Source organism: Bos javanicus, chromosome 5 (assembly GCF_032452875.1).
Source record: "Bos javanicus breed banteng chromosome 5, ARS-OSU_banteng_1.0, whole genome shotgun sequence".
In the NCBI taxonomy this organism is placed as follows: domain Eukaryota; kingdom Metazoa; phylum Chordata; class Mammalia; order Artiodactyla; family Bovidae; genus Bos; species Bos javanicus.
This window is the reverse complement of record NC_083872.1, coordinates 99,698,427-99,720,907: the sequence shown is the minus strand read 5'-3', so window position 1 is coordinate 99,720,907 and position 22,481 is coordinate 99,698,427. Positions and strand designations below refer to the sequence as shown.

At 36.5% G+C, this 22,481-nt stretch overlaps 1 protein-coding gene and 1 long non-coding RNA gene across 4 annotated transcripts in view; both read left to right on the top strand.

Annotated features, from left to right (window-relative positions):
- Positions 1-22,481, top strand: part of LOC133248110 (NKG2-A/NKG2-B type II integral membrane protein-like) — a 39,966-nt gene that overhangs the window by 4,302 nt on the left and 13,183 nt on the right. Inside the window, exon 6 of one of the 2 annotated variants that reach the window (XM_061417866.1) lies at positions 129-2,947. The exons of the other annotated variant lie outside the window; for it this stretch is intronic. Coding sequence (XP_061273850.1) covers positions 129-246 — 118 coding nt within the window. The 3' untranslated portion in view covers positions 247-2,947. Of the gene's footprint in view, positions 1-128; positions 2,948-22,481 lie in introns of those variants that run through there. 2 annotated transcript variants of the gene reach the window in all.
- LOC133248111 (uncharacterized) lies at positions 10,315-22,178 on the top strand. 2 transcript variants are annotated; one of them, XR_009736614.1, is made up of 6 exons: positions 10,315-11,178; positions 13,004-13,114; positions 13,675-14,324; positions 16,984-17,126; positions 19,658-19,764; positions 21,139-22,178. It is a non-coding gene; the product is annotated as an uncharacterized LOC133248111 (long non-coding RNA). The 2 variants fall into 2 exon arrangements; XR_009736615.1 differs by lacking the exon at positions 16,984-17,126.

Genomic DNA, 22,481 nt, shown 5'->3' with positions numbered 1-22,481 from the left:
CTGAAATTTTATTAAAGACTTCATTACCCATTTTCAAAATATCTTGTATTACAGTTACACGGAAAATGCTATTGTTTCTTGAGTTGTCTTCATAGAATGTAACAGAATTATGCATTTTTCCATAACAGGATAACAGACAATGTACTTGGTGAACGTAACTGTGCTGTACAAGTTTTATGGGGCATAAAAGCAGAAGACTGTCAGTTTCCAAATGCATACCATTGCAAGCATAAGCTTGAGAATTAAAATATGAGTTTGGATGCTGTTGGGTAACTTGACCTTTTATGAAATGGAAATCATATTCTGATTGCATACATTTTAAAATGAATTATATTATTTTTTCTGATAATGAATGTTCTTCAAAAACAGTTGAAATATAATTGTGTGTGCTCATTGTTCAGTTGTGTCTGACTCTTTGAGACCCCATGGACCATAGACTGTCAGGCTTCTCTGTCCAAGGAATTCTCCATTCAAGAATACTGGAGTGATTCTATTGCCAGAATTTTAAGGAATTTCCACACTCTTCTCCATAGTGGCTGTACCAGTTTGCATTCCCATCAACAGTGTAAGAGGGTTTCCTTTTTCTCCACACCCTCTCCAGCAATTGTTGTTTGTCGACTTTTTTATGGTGGCCATTCTGACCGGCAGAGAGGATACCTCATTGTGTTTTTAATTAGCATTTCTCTAGTAATGAGTGATCTTGTGATATAAGAAAGCTACATATCTTTTCGTGTGTTTTATTAGCCCTCTGTATATCTTCTTTGGAGAAATGTCTGTTTACTTCTTTGGCCCACATTTTTTTTTTTTAATTTTATTTTATTTTTAAACTTTACAATATTGTATTGGTTTTGCCAAATATCGAAATGAATCCGCCACAGGTATACATGTGTTCCCCATCCTGTACCCTCCTCCCTCCTCCCTCCCCATACCATCCCTCTGGGTCGTCCCAGTACACCAGCCCCAAGCATCCAGTATCGTGCATCGAACCTGGACTGGCGACTCGTTCCATATATGATATTATATGTATTTCAATGTTTAGCCCACTTTTTGATTGGTTGTTCATTTTTCTGGTATTGAGCTGCATGAACTGCTTGTATATTTTGGAGCTTAATTCTTTGTCAGTTGTTTCATTTGCTGTTATTGTCTTCCATTCTGAAGGCTGCCTTTCCATCTGGCTTATAGTTTCCTTCGTTGTGCAAAAGCTTTTAAGTTTACCTAGGTCCCATTTGTATTTTTGTTTTTATTTCCATTACTCTGCAAGGTGGGTCATAGAGAATCTTGCTGTGATTTATGTCAGAGGGTGTTATGCCTCTGTTTTCCTCTAAGAGTTTTAAGAGTTTCACTCCAGTACTCTTGCCTGGAAAATCCCATGGATGGAGGAGCCTGGTAGGCTGCAGTCCATGGGGTCGCTAAGAGTTGGACACGACTGAATGTGTCCAACTTTCACTTTTCACTTTCATGCATTGGAGGAGGAAATGGCAACGTATTCCAGTGCTCTTGCCTGGAGAATCCCAAGGACGGCAGGGCCTCGTGGGCTGCCGTCTATGGGGTCGCACAGAGTTGGACACAACTGAAGTGATTTAGCAGCAGCAGTGTTAAATTTCGGAGAAGGCAATGGCACGCCACTCCAGTACTCTTGCCTGAAAAATCCCGTGGATGGAGGAGCCTGGTGGGCTGCAGTCCATGGGGTTGCTAAGAGTCAGACACGACTGAGCGATTTCACTTTCACTTTTCACTTTCATGCATTGGGGAAGGAAGTGGGAACCCACTCTAATGTTCTTGCCTGGAGAATCCCAGGGACAGTAGAGCCTGATGGGCTGCCGTGTATGGGGTCGCACAGAGTCAGACACGACTGAAGCGACTTAGCAGCAGCAGCAGCACCAGTGTTAAATTTAGATCTTTAATCCATTTTGAGTTTATTTTTGTTTATGGTGTTAGAAAGTGTTCTAGTTTCATTCTTTTGCATATGGTTTACTGGTTTTCCCAGCATTTGAATCAGTTCTAATGAGGTGGATGAAACTGGAGCCTATTATATGGAGGGAACTAAATCAGAAAAAGAACCCTCAATACACTAGATTAATGCACATATATGGAATTTAGAAAGAAGGTAATAATGATCCTATATGCAAGGCAACAAAAGAGACACAGATGTAAAGAACAGACTTTTGGAGTATGTGGGAGAAGGCGAGGGTGGGATGATTTGAGAGAATAGCATTGAAACATGTATAATCCCATATATAAAAGAGATGACCAGTGCAAGTTGAATGCATGAATCAGGATACTCAGAGCTGGTGCTCTGGGACAACCCAAGGGATGGGGGAGGGAGGAAGGTGAGAGCGGGGTTCTGAATAGGGGAACACATGTGCACCCATGGCTGATTCATGTCTATGTGTGAGAAAAATACCACAATATTTTAAAGTCATTATCCTCAAATTTAAATTAATTAATTAATTAAAAAAAAAAAAAGGCTACTGGAGTGGGCTATCATTTCATATTCCCTGGAGGACCTTCCTGACCTAGGAATCAAGCCCTCATCTCCTGCACTGGCAGGCAGTCGCTTTACCACTAGTGCCACCTGGAAAACCCCACTGAAGTATCATATACACATCCAAATATAGGTATTGTTCTTTTGTGTCTCATTTTTTTTGCTCAACACTATGTTTATGGCATTCAAGCTTCTAAAAGATTGCATACTGTGTGAGCCCATTTCCATGTAATATCAAAAATAGGAGTAGAGAGACCAAAAGTAGATTAGTGCTTACTAAGGGTTGTCAAGAGACGAAATAGGAAAAGACTGCAAATTGATTAGTGATGAATGCTTTCTAGAGTTTGAAAGTAGTGATGGTTGTAAACTGTGAATAATTTTAAAATCATGGAGTTATATATTTTAAATGGATATATTTTATGTTCTGTAAATTAACACCTAATAAAATTTTTAAAAAAGTAAGTGCTTTGGGACTGCATTTAATCTTTAAAATAATTTCTGAAGATAATCGTCTTACAATATTGACTCTTCCAGTCACTATTCATGCTTTATCCTTCCAATCAATTAGGTTTTCTTTAAATTCTCCCTATTTTATTGATCAATTTTTATTTATTATTTTTTTGTGTGACCCTGTTCGGCATGTGGTATCTTGATTCAGTGACCAGGGATCGAACGCCCACTCCCTGAACTGGGAAGCAAGTAATCCGAACCACTGGACCACCAGCGAAATCCCTCTAGAATATTTTATAGTTTCCAACATAGAAATTTCACACAAATATGGACATTTCATAGCCATGCTTTTGTAAATATCAATTTTGTTTTTAAATTTGTAGTAATTGTTGCTGCTACAAATAGAATTGTGCCCAATGACTTCTCTGATTGTAGGTATTAATTTTATTATTTCAAACATATATTCCTCTGGATTGTTTATGTAAATAGATATCGCATCTCTGAATAATCACGTTTTATTTCTTCCCTCCAGGTGCAATAACTTTTTCTTGTTTTTCTTTTCTATTTTTTTTTTCTTCTTGTTTTTGACTTATTTTTACCCAATTGGCTTTTATTTCCATCATTAAACAGATGATACAGTAAAGGTCTTATAAGTATCCTTCCTATACTGGGGGAAAATATTTCAATATTTCATCGCTCAAATATGAGGTCTTTTTAAAGGTTTTTTTATATACCTTTCTAACATAAAAGCAATTCCATAGTATTCAAAAAATTCTTATAGGTTTTGTATCCAATCAGTCATGTTACCATTTTATTATTTTTCTTTCAGTGAAATGAGAAAAATTTTAATGTTTTTGAAATATCTCTTTCCTTCAACTGTTGACCAATTATGCATTCTTGAAATAAAACCACAAAAATCACTCTGTATTTTCTTCCTTTGAATAATCACTGCATATATCATATTTAGATTAAGATGATTTTCTTCATCCATTTATCACAAAGAGTTTGGACTGAGTCCATTGATATTATGTAACTTGACATGTTTTGTTATCAAGGCTCTTTGGAAGACTCTGTTTTACGGTGAAAGACCTGGCATAGTTTTAAGTGTTATTATTCACTGCCGATACCATTAGGGCTCCTAGAATATTTTGTAGGAAGGTTTGTACAGTGAACCTAATATATTTAACACATGTTAAGCTTATACAGGTTTATGGTTGTTGTACTACATTTGTTAATTTGCATTTTCTAGACATTCTATTTCATATGGATTGTAAAAAGTTCTTATAATACAGCTTTATTGTCCATTTAACATCCGTAAAAACCATAATTGTTTTGTCAGATTTCAGTTCAGTCACTCAGTCATGTCTGACTCTGCAACCCCATGGACTGCACTATGCCAGGCTTCCCTGTCCATCACCAAACTCCCAGAGCTTGCTCAAACTCATGTCCATCGACTTGGTGACACCATCCAACCATCTCATCCTCTGTTGTCCCCTTCTCCTCCCGCCTTCAATCTTTCCCAGCGTCAGGGTCTTTTCCAGTGAGTCAGTTCCTCCCATCAGGTGGCCAAAGTATTAGAGTTTCAGCTGCAGCATCAGTCCTTCCAATGAATATTCAGGACTGATTTTCCCCAGGATGGACTGGTTTGATCTCCTCCCAGCCCAAAGGACTCTCAAGAGTCTTCTCCATCACCACAGTTCAAAAGCATCAATTCTTCAGTGCTCAGCTTCTATATGGTCCAATTCTCACATCGATACATGACTACTGAAAAACCAAGCTTTGTCTAGACAGACCTTAATGTAGTGTGTCTGATTTTAATATGCTGTCTAGTTTGGTCATAGCTTTCCTTCCAAGGAACAAGCGTCTTTCAATTTCATGGCTACAGTCAAATCTGTAATTTGGAGTCCAAAAAAATAAAGTCTCTCACTGTTTCCATTGTTTCCCCATGTTTTTGCCATAAACTGATGGGATTGGATACCATGATCTTCGCTTTCTGAATGTTAAGTTTTAAGCCAGCTTTTTTACTCTCCTATTTCATTTTCATCAAGAGGCTCTTTAGTTTTTCACTTTCTGCCATAAGGGTGGTGTCATCTACATATCTGAGGTTATTGGTATTTCTCCCAGCAATCTTGATTTCAGCTGTGCTTCATCCAGCCTGGCATTTCGCATGATGTACTCTGCATGGAAATTAAATAAACAGGATGACAATATACAGCCTTGAGATATTCCTTTCCCAATTTGGAAACAGTCCACTCTTCCATGTCCGGTTCTAACTGTTGCTTCTTGACCTACATACAGATTTCTCAAGAGGTAGGTCAGGTGGTCTGGTAATCCTATCTCTTGAATAATTTTCCACAGTTTGTTGTGATCTACACAGTCAAAGGCTTTGGCATAGTCAAAGCAGAAGGTGTTTTTCTGGAAGTCTCTTGCTTTTCCAATGATCCAACAGATGTTGGCAATTTTATCAAAAACAGAGAATCAAATTGCCAACATCTATTGGATTGTCACAGAGAAGGCCCTGGTGACCCACTCCAGTGCTCTTGCCTGGAAAAATCCTATGGACAGAGGAGCCTGGGCTGCAGTTCATGGGGTCGCTAAGAGTCGGACACTACTGAGCGACTTCACTTTGACTTCTCACTTTCACGCACTGGATAAGGAAATGGCAACCCACTCCAGTGTTCTTGCCTGGAGAATCCCAGGGACGGAAAAGCCTGGCAGGCTGCCGTCTATGGGGTCACACAGAGTCGGACACAACTGATGCGACTTCACAGCAGCAGGAGCATTGGATTGTTGTATTTATATAGATATAAATGATTCGTGTTTTCTCTATTCTCCACACGTCATTTATTAATTTTATTGTCTTTCAAGTGAAAGTAGCTTTAACCCTTTTATTCCCCTCTACTGTAATTTTTCGTCATGATTTTTCATATTTGCTAGTTTCTTCCTTCATCACTATGTCAACTACTTTAATTTCACGAAAATTGCTTTTTCATTTCAAATTTCTTGTCAAGCATGCTCAGATTTCTTCTTTCTTTTTTTTTTGTTTATAATGTATGCATTTAATGCAATTAATATGTCACAAGACACAATCTTGTTACATTTTTCTTTTAATTCATATAAAATTATGAAATTTTACTTTTATTTTTCCTTGGTTCATATGTTATTTAGAAATAGATTACTGAATATAAAACCCAATAAAGATTTTCAAAATTTTGGTTATTGACTTCTATTTTAGGCAAACTAGTTGGAGAATTTTTCATGAACCTGGAAATAGTCTGTAATTCTACTGCATATGGCTGATGTGACTATGAAATCAATCTGAAATGTTTATTTCTTCTAATTAATTAAAAATTAAATTTGAATATTCACATTTCAAGTGGCCACTTGCCAAACTTGGCTGGAGGCTAGTGTTGTGACACCATAGTTCTGTAGCTTTTTTGGTAATGTAACTGGACTTGGGCATATATAGCAAATTTTTGGGAAATGTTCATTTGAACTTAAAAACTAAGAATATTCTATGTTAGTGTATGTGTGTGTGTTCATATATGTACTGGTTACTTGTCTAGCTTAGATATTTCTATTGCCTACTGCTATATCTGCTTGCTTGGTAAGTAGTGGACATAAATTGTTTAAATCTCCATTTATGATTATTTATGCATGGTTTTCAAATCTGTGTTGACCTTGTGTTATTCAGTACATACATTTTTTAACTGCTAATAGCTTAGATACTCAATATATAATTATTAAACAGTCTCCATCTTTTGTAACATGGTTCTTGCTTTATACTGTGAGAGTACATTAACTAAAGCAGTTTGTGTTCTTTACTTTCCAGTTCATGGCTTTTGATAAAATAATATGGCTCATTAAGTGAGCAGTTATTAAAATAACTGTTTTACATACATAGCTGTGTTAAACAAAATATTTTAAAATATAAACATTCTTAAAATTTAAATGGAAAGTTATTCCATATATATTTAATATGAATTTAGGATTTATATGCTCTATTTACATATATTATTTATATGTAAGTACATATAGTTATTAGTTAAGTATAATATATTGTTACTTTGAATTCTACATTATGTTGTTTTCTTAGCTTTCACAATAAATATTTTTAACTTTCTTTTATAAGAATATATAAATTTAATATGTCTTAGTTCTATAAGTGGACAAGGCAATGGCGACCCACTCAAGTACTCTTGCCTGGAAAAATCCAATGGATGGAGAAGCCTGGTAGGCTGCAGTCCATGGGATTGCTGTCGGACACAACTGAGCGACTTCACTTTCACTTTTCACTTTCATGCACTGGAGAAGGAAATGGCAACCCACTCCAGTGTTCTTGCCTGGAGAATTCCAGGGACAGGGGATCCTGGTGGGGTAAGTGTCTATGGGTCGCGCAGAGTCGGACACACCTGAAGCAACTCAGCAGCAGTTCTATAAGTGCCCTACATTTTACAGCATGCATTCTTTACTCAATACTCCAGTAAGTTCATATTTTTGTACTTTTCTGAAACAACGAAAAGACATAATTTCTCTCTACCTTTTTCACTGCTCATGCCATTTTTGCTGCCTTGAATTCTAATACAAACATATACGCACAATTTGATACTTTATCATTACTATTGTACCTGTCAATATCTATTTGGATATATCCACATAAGTTCTTTTCTTCAATTCGTCTTTCCTTTCTGCATATCCAAATTTTCAACTAGAATAAAAGTTTCTTCATTATAAGACCTTAAAATGTTTCCTTTACACAGAGTTATTTCATAATTTTGGCAATTTCCCTCCATTTAAAAAACTTCCTAGAAATGAATCCATCTAGCCATATTGTTAGAAGGATAATATTGCACTTACTATGGACATCTAATTTATCTATATCTCTTAGGTCACTAGGTACTGTCATTTTAGATTTAGTCACAAACAATTATATAATAAACACTAAATTCAAAATACTCTTAGTATTTTGAGTATTTATCTTGGCTCTAGGTGGACTAACCATGTTGTTGCTACTGCTGCTAAGACGCTTCAGTCATGTCCGACTCTGTGCCACCCCACAGACGGCAGCCCACCAGGCTCCCCTTCCCTGGGATTCTCCAGGCAAGAACACTGGAAGGGGCTGCCATTTCATTCTCAAATGCATGAGAGTGAAAAGTGAAAGTGAAATCACTCAGTCAAGTCTGCCTCTTAGCAATCCCATGGACTGCAGCCTACCAGGTGGCAAAAATACCCAGAATACCTGTGACTGCAGCCATGAAATTAAAAGATGCTTACTCCTTGGAAAGAGAGTTATGTCCAACCTACATAGCGTATTCAAAAGTAGGGACATTACTTTGCCAACAAAGGTCTATCTAGTCAAGGCTATGGTTTTTCCTGTGGTCATGTATGGATGTGAGAATTGGACTGTGAAGAAGGCTGAGTGCTGAAGAATTGATGCTTTAGAACTGTGTTATTGGAGAAGACTCTTGAGAGTCCCTTGGACTGCAATGAGATCCAACCAGTCCATTCTGAAGGAGATCAGGCCTGGGATTTCTTTGGAAGGAATGATGCTAAAGCTGAAACTCCAGTACTTTGACCAGCTCATGTGAAAAGTTGACTCATTGGAAAAGACTCTGATGCTGGGAGGGATTGGGGGCAGGAGGAGAAGGGGATGACAGAAGATGAGATGGCTGGATGGCATCACTGACTCAATGGACGTGAGTCTCAGTGAACTCTGGGAGTTAGTGATGGACAGGGATGCCGGGCATGCTGCGATTCATAGGGTCGCAAAGAGTCGGACAGGACTGAGCGACTGAACTGAACTGAACTGAGCTGTACAGAAAAGCTCTTAATGACCCAGATAACCACAATGGTGTGATCACTCACCTAGAGCCAGACATTCTGAAGTGTATAGCCAAGTGGTCCTTAGGAAGCCTTACTAAAAACAGGGTATTGGATGTGGTGTAATGCCAGCTGAGCTATTCAAATTCTAAAGAATAATGCTGTTAAAGTGCTGCACTCAATATGCCAGCAAACTGGAAAACTCAGCAGTGGCCACAGGATTGGAAAAGGACAGTTTTCATTCCAATCCCAAAGAAAGGCAATGCCGAATAACGTTCAAATTATCCTAAAATGGCACTCATTTCACATGATACAAAGATTATGCTCAAAATCCTCGAAGATAATCTTCAGCAGTACATGAACAGAGAACTTCCAGATATTCAGGCTGGATTCAAAGAAGGCAGATGATCAAATTGCCAACATCCATTGAATCATAGAGAAAGCCAGGGAACTCCAGAAAAAAATCTACTTTTGCCCCATCGACTCTGCTAAAGCCTTTGACTGTGGTGATCACAACCACCTGTGGAATATTCTTAAAGAGATGGGAATACCAGACCAATTTAGCTGCCTTCAGAGAAATCTGCATGCAGGTCAAGAAGCAACAGTAGAACAGGACGTGGAACAACGGAATGGCAATTGGTTCAAAATTGGGAAGGGAATACTTCAAGGCTGGATATTGTCACCCTGCTTATTTAAATTATATGCAGAGTACATCATATGAAGTGCTGGCTGGATGACTCACAAGATGCAATTAAGATTGCAGCAAGAGATATCAACAACCTCAGATAGCAGATGATACCACTTTAATGACAGAAACTGAAGAGGAACTAAAGAGCCTGTTGATGCAGGTGAAACAGGAGACTGAAAAAGATGGCTTAAAGTTTAACAATCAAAAAACAGAGATCATGGCATCCAGTCCCATCACTTCATAGCAAATAGATGGAGAAAAAGTGGAAACAGTGTCAAATTTCATTTTCTTGGGCTCCAAAATCACTGTCTACAATGACTGTGCCATGAAATTTAAAGTGCTTGCTCCTTGGAAGTAAAGCTATGACAGAATTAGATAGCATATTAAAAAGCAGAGACATCATTTTGCCAACAAAGGTCCATTTAATCAAAGAAATGGTTTTTCAGTAGTCACGTATGGATTTGAGAGTTGAACCATAAAGGCTGAACGCCAAAGAATTGATGTTTTCCAGCTATGGTCCTGGAGAGAGTCCCTTGGACAGCAAGGAGATCAAGCCAGTCAACCCTCAAGGAAATAAACCCTGAGTAGTCATGTGAAGGACTGAGGCTGAAACCGAAGCTCCAAAACTTTGGCCACCTGATGTAAAGAGCTGACTCATTGGAAAAGATGCTGATGCTGGAAAAGATTCAATGCAAGAGGAGAAGAGGGCCACAGAGCAATATGTGACTGGATGACCTCACTGACTCAATGGACATGTAGTCGTGGGTGTGCTCAGTCTCTTCAGTCATGTCTGATTCTGTGACCCCATGGACGGTCTAGCGGCTAGCCCCGCTAGCCTCCTCTCTCCATGGAATTTTCCAGGCAAGAATCCTGGAGTGGGTTGCCATTTCTTTCTCCAGGGGATCTTCCTCAGCCAGGGATTGAACCCAGGTCTGTTGCATCACAAGCAGATTCTTTACCATCTGAGCCACCAGGGAAGCCCATCACTGGATGTGAATTAGACAAACTCAGGGACATTGTAAAAGGGAAGCTTTGCCTGCTGCAGACCACAGAGTCACAAAGAGTCAGACATGGCTTCACGACTGAAAAACAACAATAAATTGGTATATAACTACAGATTTATATTCCATTTTTATAGATTTTAGAAAGCCAAAAATTAGATGACAGTTTAAAAAGTTTAAAATGTAGTAACTCTTCTGAATTAGGGATAAGTATCCTTAAATACGTACTGTTAATGGAATTATGATTTCCTCCATTATAATAGAAATGACACAATGAGATTATAAGGAAAAGAAATAAGTAATGCCTAGATTTAGCAAACTTATCTAAAAGTAAAACTTAAACATTGAAGTTACTCTTGACAAGGAGTAGATGTTCAGCATTGATGAATGAAGTGAAAGCAACTTAACAGCAGGGTGATCATGTCCTTTGTCCCCCTATATCTTTTAGAAAGTGAAATTAATTCTCAGAAGAACTCACCAAAGAACAAACTAACTGATACACTACATATCCAAAGTCTCCTATACTCTGGAGTTGTGTGATGAGATAAACTGTCTTCAAAATACCCAAGCGTAAGAATTTCCTGTTTCAGTGACTCAGTGATAAGAATGTACATTTTCCACTATTGTTTCACTCTGGGCCTTCACAGGGCAGTCTGTGAAGACCACAGACATTGTTTGATTTTCACAGTAACCTGGCCACTCACGAGAAGAGGCAGGACTCTGGCCTGTAGAAGGTATGTGTTTCCCTCTCCTTCCTAATTCCTCATCCCATTTACCAGGAGATTACAAATGCCAATGTGGTTCGACTTAGGGACAATTGCTAAGCAAACAAATTAAAGAGAGATTGGTATCTGTATTTGATATTTGGGTATTTTAATTTTGGGAGAAAGTAAGAATAAAATATGAAGTATTTGGGAAGATTTCTTAAAATGTTCAAATTCTTGCCTGCAGACGTTATTCAAGGGAAAACTTTATGTATAACTGAGTTTGTTAATCAATCCAATTTAAGATGAAGTATCAGAAGCATCAGGACAAGGGACAGTTAACATTGTATTTTGTCATCAATGGACATATAATTAGATATAGTATTAAATATTTAACTCAGCCCTTAAAAATAGGTTCTTAAAATGGATTCATAGAATTGTGAATGGCCAATAAAATTCTTCACTGGTCTAATTAAAGTAAAAATCAGAATATGGTACCTCCAGTAAAATGCTGGATTACCTCAATTATATACTATCAAATGCTTTATAAAAACTTGGTCATAAATTTGAAAAAAGATAAAACACTCTAACACAGAGATTTCTGTCTAATAAATTATATTGCCTAATATGAATACTACCATGGCAACTGTATTAAAATAAGAAATAAAATAAAAGTCAAATTTAATATTAGGTGTTTTACATGCTTTATATCATACATATTTTTAATTCTCATTTTTATTAGTAAACTCATTTGCTAAATACTAAATAATTTTTAAAGGTCATACATTGTAAATTTCAAAGCCAGAATTAATTGTAGATTGCACTGACTACAGAATCCATTGACTGAATTATTAAGCCACATTATTGACTTCTTATAATTGCTGATACAACTAAAGCTTCCCTCATTGACTTAACAGCCTCAGGATCTTCCTGGAAGTTTGTACCAACATTGTTCTTCCTTAAATGATGTATGCTTTTCCTTATCATTTTGTGATTTCATATCTTAGCCATTGTCAATTGTCAATTACTCATGTAAAATAAGTATTTAATGTCATTTTAACATTGTTTTTTCTTTATATGATAAACTCTTTTGGAGAATTTAATATGTCATGTACCATTTTTAACATATAAAATATTTCTTTAATTTTTTAATGATTTCTTTGAGCTCCACAATCACTCAAAATACAATTATTTAATAGCATCTCATTCCCTTTTCATTAATGAATGTCCCAATTAAAGTAGTTTAATGCAGAGTGTACCATATATGCCAATACTGTTATTCCCTCGTCATAGAAAGCTGTCTTTAACTTTTAATGGATTTTAAATTTACCTATATATTTGGTGCATGTTTTTCCAATATGCACTTTAATTTGAACAAAGATATTATAACAATTTTAAAGGGTTTCTGTGAATTTTGACTTTCAATTCATCAGGATATTACTATTCATGAACTTTTCCAGTAATCTGCTAATTTTCATTGTTCCAATAAACAAGTAACATTATGTCAAACAGAGAATTGTTTTTAACTGATTGATGACTGGTTTACAATATTGGTTTGATTTCTGTCATACATCAGCATAAATTAACCATAGGTGTACATATGTCCCCTCCTTTGAGTTTGCCTCTCACCTCGCACCCATTCCCACCACTCTTGGTTATTAAACACCAAATAGTATCTTTAAAACTACTTACTCTACCATGAAACAGTTGTCTAAAGGTCTACTGAAATGAGAACCAAACTTGGATTTGCTCAGCTGCTAAATGAGTGCTGTTAACTGATCTCACACATCACCCAGTTTAACCTTTTGAGGTTTCTTGTGATTTTATACACCATTTATTAACTACTTATGTGAAGTTTCCATAGAGCAACATCCTTGACATTAAACAGCCACAGAGATGAAGAACCAAAAGGAAAACTACTCAGAACCGAGTCTGGTTAAGGACACCAGGAGACAGCAAATGAGAGGTAAGATCCTGAAAAGATCAATTTTAGCAGCTGAGCAGGAGAAAACCTACGTGGGATTAAACTTTCAAATTGCCTTTCTTTATGTCAATGGAATGACAGGAACTACCCCTGCAAGTGTAAAGCATTTACCCGCTTACATGTTTTTATTAATGAGACTTAGAGCTGGAATTTGAAATACAATATTCTAATATGACATATGTGCTGTGCTGTGCTTAGTCGCTCAGTTGTGTCCAACTCTTTGCCACCCCATGGACTGTAGCCCGCCAGGCTCCTCTGTCCATGGGGATTCTCCAGGCATGAATGCTGGAGAAGGTTGCCATGCCCTCCTCTAGGACTACCTACCCAGGCATCGCTGTAATTTGTAGTCTTTGATCTACAACTCATGAAGCCTTATATTCGCTGAAAAAGGAATGGTATATTCTGAGAGGAGGATTGCAATGGTAAATGTTTTGGGGTCCAAGTTGATGTCTTTGAATTCTCACGGATGTGGGATCTTTTGTTCTTCTAAAATAACTGTCTCCATCACTCCTTTCTCAGTGTTTCCTTTTCTCTCCCTGCAGATTCACCATCAGCTCGAGAGAAGCTCATTGTTGTGATCCTGGGAATCGTATGTTTTGTCTTGATGTATACTATAGTGAGAGTGATAACTTTTATTCCACATAAGTCAAGTTTTGAAAGATTATGATTGAACCTTTCATTTTAATGATCGTCGGTGCCTCTAAAATGTCATATTATTATGGAATAGAACTCTTATTTTAATGTGTGCATTTAGCCTAAGTATTGAATGGTTATTGTGCGTTGAGCAAAATATAAATTACAGAATGATTGTAGGGAAAATTAAATATATACATAGATATTTTCTGATTTCATAACTCAAAGATATACTTTAACAAATTGAAACACCTTATTGAGAAAAACAAATTAATTCTTGAGATTGCTTGAACCAAGTATTGTAAGAGGTGGTAGAGTCTCTTCTCTAAGGTTTTTGAAATATGCACCCCCCAGTCTTCATTACCTTATTAATTATTCTTAAAGCAATTTTTTCCAGATCATCCTAAATTCTAAAAACACCATGTTTAAACTAAAAACTAAAATTATTATGATTTATTTAAATCAATGTTAATATTTTAAAAGATTACTTACAGTTTTTTTCTAGGTACCCAAATATCAGAACAGAATAAGTCCTCTCTGATAACAAAGCTCCAGAAAGGTACATAATGATTTCAAACTTCTAATATAAATATAGTTTGTGTTTTGTCTCTCTCTTAGGCTAGTGAAGATAGAAACAGATTTTGGGGTAGAACATAAATTATAAAATCAGGCAACAAATATTCCTAAATAATCATTATAAGAGAGGCTTTCTCCCTATGCAGCAATATGATCACCAAATCCATTATAGGCAATTGACTCTAATTTTATCCTGCTATAAGATACAAAAAATATTGTTATTCAAAAACAGAGGTTTTAGTATCATAGCTAAGAAACCATTGCCTAATCCAGGATCACAACTTTCACCTATCCTATCTAAAGCATTTTTTTTTCTTCTTAATGTTTGTGCTTCATCCATTTTCAGTTAATTTTCACATGTGACATAAGGGAAATATGATATGTCTTTCCATCCATTTATTTATCCTTTGATTTTTAACAATTTTGTTTTTAAAGTATATGTTTTGCACATATTAGTTAAATATATTTCTGGATATTAATTATTTTTGGTCTATTTTAAATGGAACATTTTTCTTTTTTTATTTTTTCCAACTTTATTGAGCTATAATTGACATATAACACTGTGTAAGTTGAAATTATAAAATGCGTTGATTTTATACACATATATTGTAAAGTGATTACCACCAGCCACATAATTACCACTTCTTTCTTGTGGTGAGAATATTTAAAATCTTCTCAGCAACATTCAAGTATTGAATACAATATTTTAAATTACAGTCACAATCCTGTATATTAGATACTCATCATGTATTTATTTTATAACTGAAATTATGTACCCTTTGAACATTTCTCCCCCTTCTCTGTTCCCCAACACCTAGAACCTACTATTCTGCTCTCTGCTTCTATGAGATCAGTTTTTTAGATTCCACAAATAAGTGACAGCATACAATACTTGTCTTTGTCTGACTTATTTCATTTAGTATAATGTCCTTAAAGTTCATCTATGTGGTTGCAAATGGCAGAATTTCCTTCTTTCTTGTGGCTGAGTATTGTATTGTATGTATGTGCATATATATGTGTGTGTGTATACTGCACAACTTTTTTATCCATTCATCTGTCAATGGACACCTAGGATGTTTCCATATCTTGGCTGTTGTGAATACTTCTGCAAAAATGCTATTTTCAGATTACTCATTGCTGGCATTGAGATCACAAGCTTTACCTTAAAAATCCAACTACCTTAGCATCCCTGAAGGCTTTTTCATGATGTAATTTGCGTCTTCCTTTATAGTCTTATCTCCCTAAAAAGCACAGGAATAAAACTCCTGAACATTAATTGACATCTTAAAATTTAATGTATGCCTTTTAGTCTGCCCCATGTTATGTATTCCTAGAGCTAATGATGTACTGATGTCCCTGAGAGCTCAGTCGGTAAAAAATCTGCCCACACAGCGGGAGACCCTGTTTTGATTCCTGGGTTGGGAAGGTCCCCTGGAGAAGGGATAGGCTACCCACTCCAGTATTATTGGGCTTCCCTTGTGGCTCAGCTGGTAAAGAATCCACCTGCAATGCAGGACATCTGGGTTCAACCCCTGGGTTGGGAAGATCCCCTGGAGAAGGGAAAGGCTACCCACTCCAGTATTCTGGCCTGGAGAATTCCATGGACTATATAGTACATGGGATCACAAATGGTCGGACACAACTGAGCTACTTTCACTTCACTTCAATAATGTACAGTGAAAGTTTTCCAGGGTGGATTACCAGAGCCTCCAATGGACAATGGAACACAAAAAACTCCGCATCTAAAATCATGACTTTCAAAGAGAAACCACTTAATAGAGTTATGTAGATAAAAGACTGAGACCAACAAGTATCTTCTCTGCTTCTCTTAGTCAGTTGATAACCTGCTCATTTGGATGTTATTTTAGACTCAGCCAACTATGAAGTCCAACTTTCATTTTATTTAATTTCAGAAGAAAATACTCATCTTTCCCAGTAGTTAGATTCTTCTGTATACATGATATATTCTTTTAAATCACCATTTCTCAAAATAATACTTTTTCTACCAAAAAATTCTACATCTCCTTTAGCACATTCTCTAATCATTATTATATGCTCTCATATGGGTATGTAGGTTAGGTACTAGGTTAGTGTATCAATGCTAAGTTAAGATCAGCTCTGTACCTGTAGATTTTACTTGGTCTAGAGACTGCTTCCCTTGTGGCTCAGCTGGTAAAGAATCCGCCTGCAATGCGGGAGACCTGGGTTCGATCCCTGGGTTGAGGAAATCCCCTGGAGAAGGGAAAGGCTACCCACGCCAGTATTCTGGCCTGGAGAATTCCATGGACTGTATAGTTCACAGGTCAGAAAGAGTCAGACATGACTGAGAGACTTTCACTTTCTTTCTTTCAGAGAATACAAAGAAGTTGTTTTCCCCTGTGAACTCCTATCTGTAGAGATTGTGAGAAAAAACATCAATTTTCTAAGATATATTTCCTAGAAAATTTTAATAGTCTCATGCATAGATTTGGAGGGATGTAAGTCATCTCCCTAAGGCCAGGAACTTAGAAATGAAGTCCATCCATCTCACGAAATCAATGGTTTTACAAGGACTAGAAAGGATTCTTCAGTAGCTAAGTTCCAGAGCATTCCTTTCAAGATACACACTGAATGGTCTCCGGGGAATATCTTTTGTTTTGAAGGAAAGGAATGTAAAAGTAAATGGTCGTGTTGTGGACAGAGATCTTACTATATTTCGGATGAATTGAAGAACTTTGAAGAAAGTAAAAAAAGCTGCAAGGAAATGGACTCCACACTTCTTAAGATAGAAGATAAGGAAGAGCTGGTGACGTATTTCTTTTTCCATCTCACCCTGTATTCATCTTATTCATCTGCCCCTCTGGCCATTAGTTGTTGCCTAAATCTTTTTTTTTTTTTTTTTTAAGCTGTGCTGGGTCTTCCTCGCTACCCGTGGGCTTTCTCTAACTGCGGTGACAGGGCTTCTTGTGGAGGTGACTTCCCTTGTTGTGGAGAATGGGCTCGAAAGCTCAGGCTCAGTAGTTGTAGTGCGCAGGTTTAGCTGTCTGTTGCACGTGGAATCTTACTGGACTGGGGATCCAAGCTGTGTCCCCTGCTTTGGCAGACAGATTCTTAACAACTTGACCACTGGGGAAGTCCTGTTAGCTAAATCTGAATGCTTGATAATATTTGAGTGTCCATAGTTTACAGTTGTAAGTTGATTAGATCTAGACAGTTCTCATCTTAAGGTCAGAAATACAAGTAGAAATGAAATTAGAATTTCCTTTAATTCATCTAACTCACCCCCAATTAGAACTTTTCCAGTAGAGCAAATGTAAAGGGAAACATGAAACAATTATGCTTAAAATATTTCATTTTATCAGAGATAATTATATTTTCATACTGATAATTTCATGGAAATGTAGCTTCTCTCTGAAAAAAAATGTCATTTTACCTCCAACAAAATCAAGAAGTACAATACCACTGAGTTTAGGGTAAAAGGAAGACTTAGGATGAATTTAAAATTGAAGATCAGTTAATTCAAACTCATATTAAATTTTAACTCATACTAACTTCCAAGAAAATTGAACTAAATATTTCATAATCCTTATCAATATCCTTGATTTGAATAGAGAAATAATTTACTATTACTCTTTCAAGAAATATATTCTTACATTCCAAGTTAAGGAGAATCTTTATTATTCTTTCACAGACACTGAGACTAACTCAATTATCTGTAAGAGTACAATCACCCATATCTTTGATTTTAACAACTCATAAATAGCTATAAAAATATGAACTTGAAAACCATCAAGAAAACAGCAAATCTGAACCCGAAAAGAAGACATTTGCAGATCTGAATTAACTTCCTTTTTATTCCAAGGGGCTTCCCTGGTGGCTCAGACAATAAAGAATCTGCCTGCAATGCAGAAGATCTGGATTCGATCCCTGGGTCAGCAAGATCCCCTGGAGAAGGGAATGGCAACCCACTCCAGTATTCTTGCCTGGAGGATTCCATAGACAGGAGAGCCTGGTGGGCTCAAAAATTAGCTTTAGAGTCTAGAAGCCCTAATCTTTTATGTAGGATATCTTCATCAAGAAATAAGATCATCTATGAAAACCATGAAATTGAATGTCAAATCTTATGAGTAGATGGTATATACGTAACTTTTTTCTGGGTAGAGAGACTAAGTGTTTGCCATATTCTCTATGGTGAAAGAAACAAAGGAAAATAAAAACAAACTAAGGGTAAAAACTAAAGCAGAATAGAGAAATACAGAATTTATAGTCAGAAACTCTCTCTTTAGTTCCCTTTCACACATTATTTTGCTTGTAATAAAAACTGGTTATATTTTCTTTCCAACATATGTTAGGAAGATCACATGAGATAATATATGAACATTGCTGTTGTTTGTTGTTGTTTAGTTGCTAAGTCATGTCAACTCTTTTGTGACCCCATGGACTGTAGCCTTCCAGGCTCCTCTGTCCATGGGATTTCCCAGGCAAGAGTACTTGGGTGGGTGACCATTTCCTTCTCCAGGGAATCTTCCAGAACCAGAGATCAAACCCTCATCACCTTCATTAGCAGGCAGGTTCTTTACCACTGAGCCATCAGCGAAATCTGAATATATGTGCATAAATGTGGTAAAAATTAAGTTACAAGATGCACATCAGTTACATGTGTACTTATCAAGTAATTTCCAGATACCCAGGTAAATATCTCATCTGGTAGAATAAGGACCACTTCTTCAAGATGCTCACTTCACAAAAAATAAGCACAGTACTTTGGGAAAACAATTTAAATGACATTGGTAAAAACCTCACATCTTTCACACCTGAACCACAAAATACCAACCAATTTTGCTCAGAATTTTTTCTTGAGCTACAAGTGTCAGTTTTGAAAGTAAATTAAGATATTTTAGTCTGAAGATTAAATAAGATAGTTATAGGACTTCCCTAGTGGTCCAATGGTTAAGACTTTACCTTTCAACACACAAGGTACAGATGTGATCCCTCGTCATACACCTAAGAGCCCACATGCCTCTTGGCTAAAAATCAAAACTATAAAAAAAAGCAATATTACAACACATTCAATAAAAGCTTTAAAAATGATCTACATTCAAAAAAATCTTTAAAAAAAGATAGGTAAGCTAAGACAGTGTTATTTTATGTTTCATTTATGTCACTATATTTAATAAATGTAATTAAGACTCTATTATTTTATCATTTGAACAGAATCAGGATGAAATTGAATTTGAAACTGTTACTCAAAATAATAAAATATTAAAAAGATTATTACTTCATTTCAGAATTATGAAAAGACATTTTTCTCATAGACTATATCTCTTTTTATTGCAGAACTTCATTCAAAGCAGACTATCCTATTTCTATTGGATTGGATTATCTCGTAAAGGAACCAGAAATCAATGGACATGGGAAGATAACTCATTGCGTTTTCTAAAATCGTAAGTCTCAAGAATAGATAGTAAATAAAAAGTTCCATATTCTAGTTTACATTTTGAAAAGTATATAGGGAAATGCACACTTTAATATATAGACAAATATACATACATATATGGGCATATACATGTGGCTCAGTGGTAAAGAATCCATTGGTAATTCAGGAGACACAGGTTTGATCCCTGGATCAGGAAGATCCCCTGGAGAATGGCAATGCACTGCAATATTCTTGCCTGGGAAATCCCATGAACAGAGGAGGCTGGCAGGCTACTGTCCATGGGGTGGTAAAGAATAGGACCTAACTTAGCGACTAGCACACACATGAGCATTGCGTGTACATACAGACACACACATACAAAGAATTTAAGTTCAGAAAATGAGTATATATAGACAGGGAGGCTTTTCAACTTGTTGCTATAATCCTTATAAAGTATGTGTTAGGAAAGGCTAAGGCACCAAGGGATAGTTTCTTGTAAGGAAAGAAAAAATATATATACCTTAACTTTGAACCAATATTTCTTATGTTTGCATTAGTGAATGTCCATTTTACATTGTTTATATGCTTTTATTTTAAGTGACTGGAAGGAGTCAAACGAAGGAAACTGTGCATATATTAAAGCAACAAAGATGTCTGCTTCTGACTGTTCCAGATTCAGGTGCTTCATTTGTGAGAAGTAGGTAGCTTGTCTTGCTACCTAATGAAACAACAACCAAAGACACATGCAACAACATTTCTTTATAAAAACTCAGACCCTTGGAAGTCCAGTCTGTGTATCTCTCATTTCAGAATGCTTTGTTATGGGCTGCACCTATATTTTAGCTTGGTAGAGATACATTGTGGACCCTCCACTTCTGCCTCTTTCAAACATAAATCCCAGATCACACCAGTTATGAGCACAGGTTGGCAGAGTGAAAAAGTATCAGTGCTTCTCATGAACCTTAGGACTGTGTAGCCAATTTCTTCAACTTACACAGATTTAGTAAGTAATCTGGCAAACTGTTGTCACAGCCATGTACATTTTACCTGGAATTTAATGCCAAGAATAAGTGAAGACATTATTCTGTGTCAATTGCATGTGCATTTGCTTGATTCCTTACATTTTAGCAGAAAGACAGTATAATAACAGAAAGAAAACAAATAGATCTGTGTTTGTGACTTATACCACAACTAATAGCTTGAATGCTCTCTGGCAAGTCCAGACTTCTGGGTATGATTCCATATTGCAAAGTGGCTGTACCATTTTGCATTCTATTAGCAGTGTATGAGAATTCCATTTGCTAGTGTCCTACTAACTTTAATATTGAATAAATGAAAAAAATTTTAATAAAGGTGTGGTATAATAAAGGTATATTTGTATATCTCTAATGAATGTTGCCAGGAGAAATATCGATAACCTCAGATATGCAGATGACACCACCTTATGGCAAAAAGTGACGAGGAACTAAAAAGCCTGTTGTGAAAGTGAAAGAGGAGAGTGAAAAAGTTGCCTTAAAGCTCAACATTCAGAAAACGAAGATCATGGCATCTGGTCCCATCACTTCATTGGAAATAGATGGGGAAACAGTGGAAACAGTGTCAGACTTTATTTTTCTGGGCTCCAAAATCACTGCAGATGGTGACTGCAGCCATGAAATTAAAAGACGCTTACTCCTTGAAAGGAAAGTTATGACCAACCTAGATAGCACTTTCAAAAGCAGAGACCTTACTTTGCCAACAAAGGTCCATCTAGTCAAGGCTATGGTTTTTCCAGTGGTCATGTATGGATGTGAGAGATGGACTGTGAAGAAAGCTGAGCACTGAGGAATTGATGCTTTTGAACTGTGTTGGAGAAGACTCTTGTTAGTCCCTTGGACTGCAAGGAGATCCAACCAGTCCATTCTAAAGGAGATCAGTCCTGGGTGTTCATTGGAAGGACTGATGCTAAAGCTGAAACTCCAATACCTTGGCCACCTCATGCGAAGAGTTGACTCATTGGAAAAGACTCTGATGCTGGGAGGGATTGGGGGCAGGAGGAGAAGGGGATGACAGAGGATGAGATGGCTGGATGGCATCACCGACTTGATGGACATGAGTTTGAGTAAACTGCAGGAGTTGGTTATGGACAGGGAGGCCTGGCGTGCTGCAATTCATGGGATTGCAAAGAAACAGACACCACTGAATGACTGAACTGAACTGAACCAATAAATAATGTGCACCATCCTTTCATATGATCTCCTATGGTAAAGATTGATTAAATATTTTGCCTATTTTTATTGGGTTGTCCATTTTCTTATTATTGAGCTCTGAGAGTTCTCTCTTTATATATTTTGGATGTTAATATTTTTTCAGACATGTGTTTCATAAATACTGCCTTCCAGTATACCTAGTATTCTCTTAACATTCTTTTTAGAAGTTTAGATGAGCAGAAGTTTAACTTTAAGAAGTGAAATAAATAATTTTTAAACATATGTTTTTATATTTATGAAGTTTTTAATTAAGAAATCTTAATTAACCTGAACTTGAAAAATTTTCTCCTATGCCTTCTTCTAGAAGCTCTGTTTACATTGATATCTATATTTCATTGCATTAATTTTGTATATAGTACAAAGTATGGATTGAATTCTTTTTAAAAATGTTTTGCAAAAAGATGTCTAGTTATTTCAGCACCATTTTTTGAAAATTGTACTCTTCTGTTGAATTATCATTGCACTTTGGTCAAAAATCAATTCACCACTTATACTT